This window comes from Cervus elaphus, chromosome X (genome assembly GCF_910594005.1).
Source record: "Cervus elaphus chromosome X, mCerEla1.1, whole genome shotgun sequence".
In the NCBI taxonomy this organism is placed as follows: Eukaryota; Metazoa; Chordata; class Mammalia; order Artiodactyla; family Cervidae; genus Cervus; species Cervus elaphus.
The window spans coordinates 159,376,246-159,388,953 of NC_057848.1; the positions used below are offsets into that span (position 1 = coordinate 159,376,246).

The 12,708-nt window shown below is 41.1% G+C and overlaps 2 protein-coding genes across 6 annotated transcripts in view; one reads left to right on the forward strand and one right to left on the reverse strand.

Moving 5' to 3' along the window:
• Positions 1-12,708, forward strand: part of CTPS2 (CTP synthase 2) — a 111,098-nt gene that overhangs the window by 57,603 nt on the left and 40,787 nt on the right. The gene's annotated exons all lie outside the window — the stretch shown is intronic.
• S100G (S100 calcium binding protein G) lies at positions 191-4,313 on the reverse strand. The gene is made up of 3 exons (XM_043895996.1): positions 4,207-4,313; positions 3,582-3,725; positions 191-451 (listed from the first exon to the last, which is right to left on the reverse strand). Exons 2-3 carry the CDS (start codon positions 3,714-3,716, stop codon positions 347-349), a joined length of 240 nt encoding a protein of 79 aa, XP_043751931.1. The 5' UTR covers positions 3,717-3,725; positions 4,207-4,313; the 3' UTR covers positions 191-346.

Sequence of the window (12,708 nt, forward strand, 5' to 3'; positions counted from 1 at the left end):
GTCATACATTGACATGAATCAGCCATGGAGTTACATGTATTCCCCATCCCGATCCCCCCTCCCACCTCCCTCTCCACCCGATTCCTCTGGGTCTTCCCAGTGCACCAGGCCTGAGCACTTGTCTCCAGCGTGGGTTAAGGTTACTTTCAAATCTAGTAAGCTACAGGAGTCAGTACTTGACAAGGTGAGACATGTTTGAGGATTTCTTTATTTAGTAATTAGACCTTAGTGTTGGATCATTACAATTGTAAAGAATTAAGTGGCGACACTGGTGATTTTGTACAGAGTAGGACCACATCACAGGCATTCTTCTTCTGGTACTGAGAATGATATTTTATTCTTTCCTTCACTGGGATATCTTTTTCACCAACACCTGGAATTCTTCGAAACTAACTTCTCCATCTCCATTCTTGTCTAGTTCTTCAAAAAGCTCATCGAGGGTGCTTGGACCCTGGTTTTAGACAAAAAGGAGGGAATAGAAAAGGGGGAGAAACAAATCAGTTACTGCTGCACATTAAATTAGAGACACTGCATGGATGTTCCAAGAAGGCAACTGTCACATGTTACAGTTACTGTTACATGTTAGTCACATGTTACTGACTGTGAGAGATGAAAAAAAAAAACAACTTTAGTTGTAGCATTGCTTCATGTCACAGAGCTGGCTACCCACCCCCCTATTAGAAACAACCACCAACTATATCACATTTATTATTTTGAAATTAATAATGTATATTTTAAAATATTTGGTTTCCTTTGTAATCTAAATCATTCTTTTGAGAAGTCCCAGGGCTTCACTTGACTGCCGAGGGGCCCTGCTCTAAGGTTTCCCTGGGAGCTGGTTTGGCATCCAGCTCCAGGGCTGAGCCAGCATATGACCAGGGGCTTGCTGTGGGCCAGCTCTGTGACAAAGCTTTTCCTTAGCTGTGTAATTCTCCCAGCTGCCTTGTGGGGGAGATCCACTTTACAGATGAGGAAACAGGCTTTGAGACGGCTACTGACTTGCCCAGGGCTCCCAGCTGTTAGGAAGGGGATTGGGGTTCAAACACTGACTCTAGAGCTCAACCTCTTGATTAGCAAGCATCCCATTTTTCTCCCCAAATCGTGTGTTGCAGCCCACTTCTACACAAGGTGACTTTGGCTCAGTGGTTCTTACACCAGGTAGGTAGGCTTGCTGACTGTAATAAACCCAAGTTGATTGGTGGTCTTACTCCCAGAGCTTCCAGTTCACTAGGCTTGGAGTCAGATCTGAGAATCTGTATTTCCAACAAGTTCCTGGGCAGTGCTGATGCTGAGAACCAACTACTCAGAGAACCACTGCTTGTTATCAGAACATCAGATCATTTTCAGCCCGACTCCCTTTTGACTACTGGTATTGCTGTAGTGACTTAAGCAGACTTAATTTTGTCCCTGCTGTAGGGATGGAAAAATTTCCCTCCTTTCCTTCTGGGTTCTTTGGCTGGTCTATTAATTAAATAGACACAGACAGATTAACAGGAGAAAAACAAGTTTAATTACATATGTATGGGGTACCCCATAAAAATTTGAGACCCAAAGGGCAGCCAGGTAACTGAGGCTTATATAACTTCCTGAGCTAAGGATACAAAGGGAAGGAAGGCCATTCATAGGAAGGCAGAGATGTTTGGAAAACAAAAGTCAAAGGAATCTATAGCAAGAACTCTCTTCCTGGGACAGGCTTCCTTTTCCAATGTAAATTTAGGCAGTTGAGTGGGAGGTAAAGAGCTTTCCTTGAATCTTCTGGGTTTTGATTCCTGTTAGTTCAAAATAATCTCCATGCTTAAGTGATATATTTCAGGGAGACTTGTTCTGAACCCCTTCACTACCATAAAACTCAAATCGTAAAGCCATTACAACTCTGAATTTAAGGTAAGGAGTCTCTTTGGCAAAATGGCATCCAGGAAACCTATTGAAATAGCAGTTTAGTTTGTAAGTCAGCTTCAAAACTTTTTTTTGAATTCTGGTAGAAAACACATAAGATGACATTCCCCATCTTAACTATTTTTAAGTGTACAGTTCAGTAATGTTAAGTATATTCGCATTGTTGTGCAGCAAATCTCTACATCAAGGGATGTTTTAACCCCTAAGATTCCTACAAAGACATTTGACACTTAGCTATGCTCACAAGACCGAACTTGTAAGTTAGCTATTCAACATCTGTTTTACAAAAAGTCTGTATGGAAATACAGTCAGTACAGGACTTCATATGTAGATTTTTCACAACTTACCACTAGTCTTTCTGCCTTTATCCAAATTAGAAAAGTCATATGTGCTTTTTATAGGAAATACATAAAATATAGAAAAATACAGAAAAGTTCACCAATCTTACCTTTAAAAACAACTTGACTAGATTGCCTAGGCTTTCCTGTCAGATTATTATTTTTCTTCTTTTTCTTATTTTTAAAAATTATTCCTATTATTCTTTTTCTTCCTTTTGGAAAAATTTAAGAGTTTTTTGAAGAGTTAAGTCTTTCTCAGAAACGTAGGTTTTTAATTAGAAAGTCTCTTTTTCTGCTAGTGCCTTTAACTTTTAAAAAGTTATTTCACATTTTAACTGTAAGAAAATTGATTATAAGGTCATCAAATTCAGCTACTTCGCTTTTTAGTACTAAAAACAGAAACCTCAACAACTAAAACTAGAAACCTCACATGTCATATTGGCAAAAGGGACATTTCTGGTTAAAATACGAGAACCAGATTCTGAAGTTAGAGCTAAATAGGGACCAAGTCAAATGTAACAGTTAGTTGCACAGTTGCTTCCATTTTGAAGATGAGTTTTAGTTCCAAGGGAAAGAAAGGGTATAGGAGCAAAGAGAATCAGTTTTTCCCTGTTTCTTATTGCCTGTAGATGCATTTTGATTTTGACAACTCTGGGATGGTTTTGATGAGAAACTTTATGGCTGGGGAAATGTAATCCTTTCCTGAAAGTTTAGAAATGTATTGTTGCTCATTACCACAAACTTAGGTGCTTAACATAAATTAACACAAATGTAAATGCTTTTGAAATAGAAATGGGTGTCGCAGGAGGGCAATTTATCAGCATGAAGCCGATTTCCTTAACAGATTGCCAAGTAAGTGTTGGTCTAGTTGAAAGATCCTACCTATAATAGAGAAGCACATCCAAGTCCAGCTTCTATAATTGTACAGGTCTCTTTGTTTTCCTAAAGCCTGACACAGAGGTGCCGAACCCAGACTGAAGGACTTAGTATGTTTGCTTGGCAACCTGGGGGTCTTCCAAACCTATCTTGGTAAAAGTACAATCGTGGCTTTTGTTTACTATGACTGGGCACCTCGGGAATTGTGTGTCAGGGCTGGGGGCAATAGACGACCAAGCCCGTTCTTTCTAGGAGCTTGCCATCTGAAATGTAGCCTGCCCCAGAGGAGGAAGGCACGCATTCAAGTGTCCTCTCTCAGGTGATGCCCACACCTTGGCTGCTGGCTGCTCTGCTCCACATGGAGCTCTGATCAGTGGCATCGAGGACCTTAGCCTCTCCCTGAGTCCTCTCTTCTCCCCGCCCTTCCCACCATCCCTGCCCTGTCAGCGGACACTGTGATGCTGCACTCACCTTCAGTAAACTGGGGAATTCCGTCTGAATCAATAGCTTCAGCTCCTCCTTGGACAGTTGGTTTGGATCACCTTCTTTGGCTGCATATTTTTCGAAAATGCTCTTCAGTTCTTCCGGAGACTTTTTGGCACTCATTTTGGTGTCCTGTAAATTGGGAAAACAATGAACTTACCAGAAAGCCGGAGTATGTTATACTGATGATAGCCAGCAGGAGTTGCGGGCTTTTGGGCAAGGTGAGAGAGAATAAACAAAAGGGGAGGAGAGGAGATAAAAAGGAGGAGGAGGGTGGGAGCTGTGGAAATAGCAATGTACCAGTGATTGCTAATGTGTTTTTAAAATAATCATCTTAGATAGTATGTGAAATGTCTGTTCTTAGAGTACATCTTTTAGAAGATAGGCTTTTAAGTCAAATACTTTTACTAGTAATTATGACATTCTTCACTTGTACCTGATCAGCACACCGTAGGCTGTGTTCTTGAAGAAACCTGACCACAGCTTCTAGCCTCTTAAGTTACTGGTAATATCTTTAGATGGCACAAATCCTCTTTTTCTCTAGACCATGATCTTTCACACCATTCTGAAAGGAAGCAGAAGGAGCTACAGGTAGTACTAGAAGCACTCTTACCTGGCCGTTCAGCAGTCAGGCAGCTAGGAGAACCAAATGGAAGTGTGAGGAGCTGAGCCGGGTCTTGTGACTTTTATAGTCTTAACAGGCACACCACCCTGATTGTGAAATTTTCCTTTTGTTTACCATTTAAGGGTAATTATTAATGGTTTTTGAAACCCAGTCTTAAGACTGCATGAACTTCATAATTAAGGGCAAGATCCAATAAAGGGCCACCTTGATAGTTACTTAATGGTTCAGAGTCCCAAGAGTATGCTTGCATTCTTTACTCCTTATATTATATTTTCTCTCCAAAGTGGAATTAGGATATTTTCTCACTGTTCATATTTCAGAAAGCTCAAATATGGAGGGTTGTTTTTTTTTAAATTTAGTTTCCTATTTATTTATTTTCCTATTTATTTTTGAAAAAAACAATTTTCAAAATAATTATTCCTATATTTTCCTATTTATTTTTGAAAAAAATAATTTTCTGCACATAAAAAATGCTGAAATAAAAGATCAAATACTAAATAGTTTGAAAAATTTCTACATAGCCTTTAAAGTCCCTTTGTGCATATTAGGTGCTTAAATTATTTATTATTTATTTATTTTTTACAAAGTTTGTTCTTAAATGTATAATAGTTTCCAAGACAATACTTCATTCTAGTTATAGATGGCAACAGATGTTATGGCAAGGAATTCACATGTTTACGCAGAAATGGAACTAAGGGTCATCATTGCCTCAGGTGCAAGGGACAGCTTACTTTTTTCCAGATTTCTTAATTCTACCTATGACCAGAGGGCCTTTCCCCAATGCCTTAGCTTCTGGCTCTTATTTTTAGTTTCTTCTACTCCACCTTCTGTTTCTGCTTGAATGCCTTATCTCGCCCATCTCCTTGGCTTGCTTTTTGGGCTGCTTCAAGGGCTTCTTGCCTCCTTCAGGGCCCCGACATGGCACCTGCTGCCCCTTCCCTAGACCCTGTCACCCGAAGCGGCTTAAATTTTTGAATAATAACGAGTAAAGTATCATCAAGAAGCAGGTTTAAGAAGTGGGTGGGGGGGGAAGATACACAATAATTTGTGGTTTCATTTGGCAAAGCAATATTGCCGAGTAGCATGGTCTTTTTTTCAACTTTTTCATTATTTATTGTTCCCATATGTGCTTTTTATTTCTTCATTGCTTTTCCTTGCCAAATCTATTTTGTTAATCATTCTAAAAACTTGTGAAAACAGTTGACTTACTTTTATTCAATTGGAATTACTTAAAACTTTTGGAACTGCCAGGATTTAAAATTGGTAACTTAATTTTATTTCTCTTGGAAAGAGTTTTGTGAAAGAATTAGGACATTTCCCAGGAACATTATTCCAATACTGATCGTAACTCACAAGAAGGGGTTCCAGATCAACTTTAAAAGCACTTACAAGCATTTAAATACTTGTATACATTCATACTTTTATGGGCCTTTTCTATTTTTTATTTATTTTTCTCTGACCCTTTGTTAATTATGTACAGATTCAAGATTGAAATATTGCACTATATTTCTGTCTATGCTTTTCAGGTCTAAAATTCTAAGGCCTTATTTACCTTGAAGAACAAATGTGAAATCTTATATATAGAGATTCCTGAAAGCTTCCACCAATCCTGAGCCTTGATCATTCCATGCATTTTAGCTGTCTTATGTATGTTATTCTAGCCTTTATTACAGATTATTTGACTATGGTATGCATCAGTGGGGTCCCCTATGGCTCAGATGGTAAAGCATCTGCCTGCAATGCAGGAGACGTGGGTTCGATGCCTGGGTTGGGAGGATCCCTGGAGAAGGGCACGGCAACCTACTCCAATATTCTTGCCTGAAGAATTCCATGGACAGGAGAGCCTGGCGGACTATAGACATGGGGTTACAAAGAGTTGGACATGGCTGAGCGACTGAGACACTTCCATGCATAATACTGACTGTGTGCTAACTCACTTCTTAAAGACAGGCATTTTGCTTTCACTTATAAAATATAAAAAAATAGTGTTCTGATTTTGATAATGTATTTTAATCAAGGTTTTAGAGAATTTCTCAGGTTTTTATACTTATGCTCTGTTTTACCTGGGAGGAAGGAGGCTTTTGTTGAATGGTTATGAGAAGAAATATGTTTTTCATATAACACATTTTTTTAAAAAAATTCAAATCTACAGAAAATTTTTAGGAAAAGTCAATGAATATCAACCCAACTTTCGCTCAGATTTACTAATTACTAACATTTCCACATTTGCTTTCTTTTTCTATGGACAACCCTTCCCGCCTCAACCATTTTAGAATCAGCTACAGATATCCAGACACCCACTAGATACCTCAGCATCTTGTTTACTAAGGGCAAGGCCATCCTCCTGCACAACCACAGTGCCATTCATTATCACAGCCTGTATTCACATCTCGTCAATTGTTGATATAGCATCTTAAATCATCTGTCCTCTCAAATTAGCACTTGTGAGCTAAAATCAACATGGTAATTGTTTTATTTCTTGAGTCTATATTGAAGAAATGATTTTTAAAAATATTTACTTCGTTCCCCTTGTGGCATGTGGGATCTTTTCCTTGTGGCACACGGGATCTATTTCCCTGATCAGGGATTGAACCTGGGCCCTCTGCATTGGGAACACAGAGTCTTAGCCCCTGGACCACCAGGGACGTCCCAAAGAAATGATTTTAATAATTATATATGATCTTAATAACAGTATATCTATATGATTTTAACAAGTATATATTGTATGACATAATATATATTATCTATAACACATGACATATTGTATATATGACACATGTATGAGCGTGTGTATATATAAAACTAACTCTAAGAAAATATTTGAAACAGTATTGGTTAACAATCTTTTAGGCTTCATATCTCTAGTTTCAAGGGAAGACCTCTGATTAAAATAGGCCCAGTGCTGCTTGTTGTCAGAAGTTAAGCTTGTGGTAAACACTAATGGAGGGTTTAGCTTCCCTGGTGGCTCAGTGGTAAAGAATCCTCCTGCCAATGCAAGAGATGTGGGTTTGATCCCTGGGTCGAGAAGATTCCTTAGAGAAGGAAATGGCAACCCACTCCAGTGTTCTTGCCTGGAAAATCCCATGGACAGAGGAGCCTGGGGGGCTATAGTCCATAGGGTCACAAAAGAGTCAGACACGACTTAGCGACTAAACAACAACAGCAAATGCTAACAGAACTGGAAAAACACCCCATTGATCCTCTTGTATTGTTACTTGCTCACCTCTGCCAGTGACCTCTCTTGTCTCTTATTTTTCTCTTCACCTGTAGACTCAAGCTTGGGGGTAAACCTGAAGTGGGAAACATGAAATCCACTAATAGATATTCTTATGAAACATTAACTAAAAATGTATGGAGATGGGCGATAAATACAGGGTGTGTTCAAAAGAGTGCATTTTGAAACCAGAGAAAGCGGAAAAAATGACAGGCACAAGATGGGTAATGGAAAAATGGAGAGGCAAAGGTTATTTCACCTGACTGTTCAATTGCTTGATCTTTGGACAGACTTCAGTTTTTCCTAGGAAAGCCGAGAGTAACTTATTTTACAAGCTCGGGCTACTACAGGCTTTGGTGGCCGGGTTATTCTACTCAAAGACCACAATAGCAGTGCCTCAGAGAGCACCTCTGGGCTCTGCATAGCAAAATGGGTGTGAAGTGCTGTCTCTGGGTTCATGTTGTTTTTGATGCTGAGGTTTGGAAGAGATCCTGACTTCCAGAGCACTGCTGTCCCTAAAAGGGACACCTCCATGATGGAGTTCACCTTCCACTTCCAGCCTCTGCCCTGGGTTCCTCCTAACCCATGACTATTGAAGGCTGCTTTTTTTTTTAAATTGGGCTTCCCTGGTGGCTCAACTGGTAAAGAACCCGGCTGCAGTGCAGGAGACCTGGGTTCGATCCCTGGGTTGGAAAGATTCCCTGGAAAAGAAATGGCTTACCCAATCCAGTATTCTGGCCTACAGAATTCCATGAACTGTATAGTCCATGGGGTTGCAAAGAGTTGGACACAACTGAGTGACTTTCATTTTTTTTTAATTAAAAAAATTATTTATTTAGTTTATTTTTGGTTCTACTGAATCTTTATTGCTGCATGGGCTTTTCTGTAACTGCGATGAGTGGGGGGCTATTCTCTAGTTGTGGTGCTCAAACATCTCATTGCAGTGGCTTTTCTTGTTGAGCACAGGCTCTAGGCTAGTGGGCTTCAGTAGTTGTGGCTCTAGAGCGCAGGCTCAGTAGTTGTGTCCATGGGCTTAGTTGCTCCACAGCATGTAGGATCTTCCTGGACCAGGGATTGAACCCGTGTCTCATGCATTGGCAGGTGGATTCTTTACCACTGAGCCACCAGGGAAGCTGCCTCCACACATGACCTGTTAGCTCCAGAAGTCCTACAGCATCCCTGTGAAGTGGATGCTCGTGTATGGAGATGGGCAAGGACCCAGTCAAGGTCGCATTACTGGGAACTGGCAGAGCTGGAATTTAAGTCCAAGGTCAGGCTGCACTCTCAGCCACCATGCCACCTGCCCAGTCTCAGGAGTAGGCTTCTGTGAGGAGAGCTGGTCAACAATGTTAGTGTGAGGCCCAGAGGTAGGACTTAGACTTGTGTCATAATCACACCTGAATGTATGAGTCTTCTTTTCCTGGTGTAAATAACAGACCTTTACTGATGGAAAAAACCAGATTTCAAAAGCTGGAAAATATGTACATGTTTCTAAGACTGCTCAATACTTTCATCATTATAAATTCCATCCTCACACTGCCCTGAGGCTGTAGGAAAGTGCTGGCCCTGTATCACGTGTATCAGGTGGGAGTTGGGCTTGGGCCCAGTGTGCCTCAGGCTCAGAACAGGCCACTGCCCCTCCCCTTCTGTCTGCAACTTGATCTCAGAGACTCTCTACTCCATGTAGGCTCACTGACCAGTCCCTGGGCCTCCTCTGTTAATTTTTAATTAAAATCCAGGGAGATTTAATGAGGGAGTGCTTGATCTGAACCTGACACTGTGCTGAACTCTGGTGGAGCTAAAAAAGAAGATCTAGTCCTTGTGTGTGAGAAGACCATACTTTAGTTTCTGAGAGGAGATGCATATATGAAATGATTGAAGAGGTTAAAGTTGTATACAGTAAAGGACTATATTAGATTCCTATCACTGCTGTAACAGATTACCACCAATGTAGTGACAACTTTACTTTTTTTTACAGGTCTGGAGCTCAGAAGTGGGTTGGTAGAGTTGCATTTCTTCTGGTGGCTCTAGGGGAAAATCTATTTCTTTGCCTTTTCCAGTTTCTAGAGACTGCCTGCTCATGGCCCTTTCCTCCATTTTTAAAGCCAGCCATGTGGCCTCTTCCAACCTCCCTCTCTCCTTTTCACTCTGACCTCTTTTGTTACATCTCCATCTCTAATCCTGACCCTCCTGCTTCCTCTTATGAAGACCCTGTGGTTACATTGGGCCTACCCAGATAACCCCAGGTAATCTTCCCATCTCAAAAGCCTTAATTAATCAGGCTTGCAAAATCCCTTTTGCCATGGAAGGCAACATATTCATAGTTTCTGGAGACTAGGACTTGGACATCTTTGGGAAGCCATCATTCAGCCTACCGCTTACTTGAAATGAATTAACAATGTGTAGGTCATTTCTTTGATAGGGTAGCATAACACTGGTATTAAGTATGGCGTGATAAGGAGAACTGGAAGGTGCCCCTAAAGCATGAGCCCATGTGGGGATGGTGGGGAGCAGCCATCTCAGGGGAAGTAGTGAAGAGGCAATATGTACATAGTAGAGTTGTAGGGACAGAAGCAGAGGTGCCATTGGCCATGGACTTGTCCAAGCTGAGGTAGAAACCACAAGTTAGAATATGTAGGAAGAGCATAGATGGTTCTTGAACGAGGTGGAACCTGAGTGTCACATGGGAGGGTTTATATTTGATCTGCAATGATGGAGGCTGTTATAGCTGGCTAGCTACTGGAGACGATCTGCTGGGAGACAGCCTTCCCGAGTGTCCCCAGATGAAATGTCCAGAGGCCAGGGACATGGGAGAAGCTGGGCTTACCAGGGGTCTGTCAGGTAGGTCAGAAGGCTTGCACTCTTTCTCACACTGCCATTTAAGAATTCCATCTTTGGGAATTCCTTGGTGGTCCAGTGATTAGGACTCTGTGCTTTCACTGCTGAGGGCCTGGGTTCAGTCCCTGGTTGGGAAACTAAGATCCACAAGCCACTCAGTGCGGCCAAAAAAAAAAAAAAAAGGAATTTCATTTTTGATAAGGGAGTCTAACTTCCCTAGACTTTCTTGTGTAAGGCACCCAGGACTCCCAAAGTCTTAAACCCATTACACTTTTATCGTAGACTGCAGAAACTTTGGTAAAGGTTAATTAGGGCCATGTTTATCCTTACATGACACTTTTACATCTCCTAAAGCTTTATCACCACCAATATTCGTTACTTATTGATCCTTTTTTATTTTTCTTCTGGTCTGTGGCTCTGTTCCAAGAAAGGATGGATCTATAGTGGGGATCACGTGACAGCTTGTATTTGGGCAAGCTCAGAATGGGCAAAGGCGACCCTTTTTGCAATGGTAGAAGCCTTTTCCTCTTAGATGCAAAATCTAGGGTATTTTGGAAATGTTGGGGATTAAAACTAAAGGATTTCTGAGATTCTTTTCTTTAACCACCCCAGTAATGATAAAAGATATGTTTTGAAACTGTGATGTTCTCCTATTTCTCAGGCTTTTTGTGGAAGGAATGCCAGGAACAAAGGTGGTTTCCTTAATTTTGTTGCTGAATCCGGTCACCTGTAACCTGAGAGGCAGTCTTATTGTCATCTTTAGATCTGGTAGGATGGCCTGACAACTTTGCAAGGCAGATGGCTGGGCCCAGCGCGGCCAGGAGTGCCCTGTGTCTCTGCCTTCCGCGGCTGTTCCCTTCTGGTGTGTTTGTGTCCCCCAGCTGGTGCCTGGCCTGGACGCTCTTTTCGTGAGTGTGTGATGGGCATCCACTGGATGAGGCCTCCTGTCGGTTCTCGCTCTGCCTTTCTTCTTTCAGTGCTGTTCAGGGCATCATTCAGAGTTGGAAAACTACTTCCATCTGCTCCCCCATCTTTTCTATAACATTTTGTTGGCCTCTCCAATGGTTTCTATGGTAGCACATTTTAATTGGAGGGTCACCATGGCAGTTACACCTTGGGATTTCTTTCTGTGCTATCATTTCAGGAGAAGGTCTTACTTATTGCTATGAAAACAGTGGTGATAATGTGAACAAATACCCTAGTGGAAGGCCTACATGATATATTTCACCATTTGGGCCTTCAATTTGTATTTTCGTTAAAGTAATGCTGTGTTCAAAGTTGAAAGAGCCAACAATTGCAAAAAGTCTATAATGAAAAAATTCAGTAATCCGCACCTTCTCTTTACCACCCTCAACTCTTATAGCTGTTTCTCTTGATATTTACCTTCATGTATCTAAATAATATTCTTATATTGCTCTTTTAGGAATTTCCAGACTTCCCCCTATGTTGGAGGAATATTTGAGACCCTTAGGCAGCCCTGTGCCCACTGCATTTAGCTTTTGGAAATATCTCTTTTGGAAGTGTTTTCTGGCCTTGTGTTTGTCAGATTCATCCCAAGTAAGTAAGCAGTAAGGCAGGATTCCTGTTCTTAGTTGGGTCATTTGACACCATTCTCAGTGATTTATATCAGAACAGTCCTTGAATTCCAAACCTGCTAATAACTGAAAAAACACTCTTCCTGAGTGGAAAAACCCAGTACAGTAAGTAAGGGTGACTTGAAGCATCATATTACACTTACAAGAAGAAACCAGGGGAGTTTATTGCTGTAGTCTTCCTAAAGGGTTCAGATTGTCTTCAACTGAAGTGGAAATTGAAGCTGTGAATCAGTCTAGGACTTCTTATGAGTCTGTGGCAGGTAGTATAGTCTTATCTGCTCTTTTGTAGAAAATACCCAAAGGGCTGGGCATTTATTAACAGCTCAGCTTTCTGAACTGGAAGCTAATGCCCTCTCTCACCTCACTCCCATAATACTTAATCTAGCTGTAATTAGCTGACCCAGGAAGATAGGAAAGACATGCCAAGGCCAAGAGCACTTCAGAACTGAGCACTTCATCTGCCAAGGCATGTAGTCAAGTTTTCTTCTCCACCCCTTCCCCTCAATGACTCTTACAGTATACTGGGGCCACAGGGTTCAGGTGGCTCAGAAAGTCCTGGGGCATTGATAAGATCAGACAAGTTCTTGGAAAATTCCAGTTGTCAAGGTTTCCTGTAGAGCACTAGGTGGTAGTTAAGGTATAGAAAAAAACAAGGACAGAAAGGTTTTATGAGAGGAAACTTGAGCAATTCCATTAGAAGAGGTTAAATCACCCAACTATAGTCTTTTTTAACAACTTTTAAAAGGTGGAGTAAAACCATGAGATTGTAGTGAACAGAACTGAGAAAATAGACCGATGACGAACAAGAACAGGCTTTTCATAAAAATCACGTGTTTCTGCATT

What these genes read in the sequence shown, in the direction of transcription:
- S100G (XM_043895996.1), bottom strand. Translation starts at nt 3,716, where the DNA reads ATGAGTGCCAAAAAGTCTCCGGAAGAACTGAAGAGCATTTTCGAAAAA. An exon ending in AATTCCCCAGTTTACTGAAG is followed by an intron (nt 452 to 3,581) that starts GTGAGTGCAGCA and finishes GTCTAAAACCAG; the next exon opens with GGTCCAAGCACCCTCGATGA.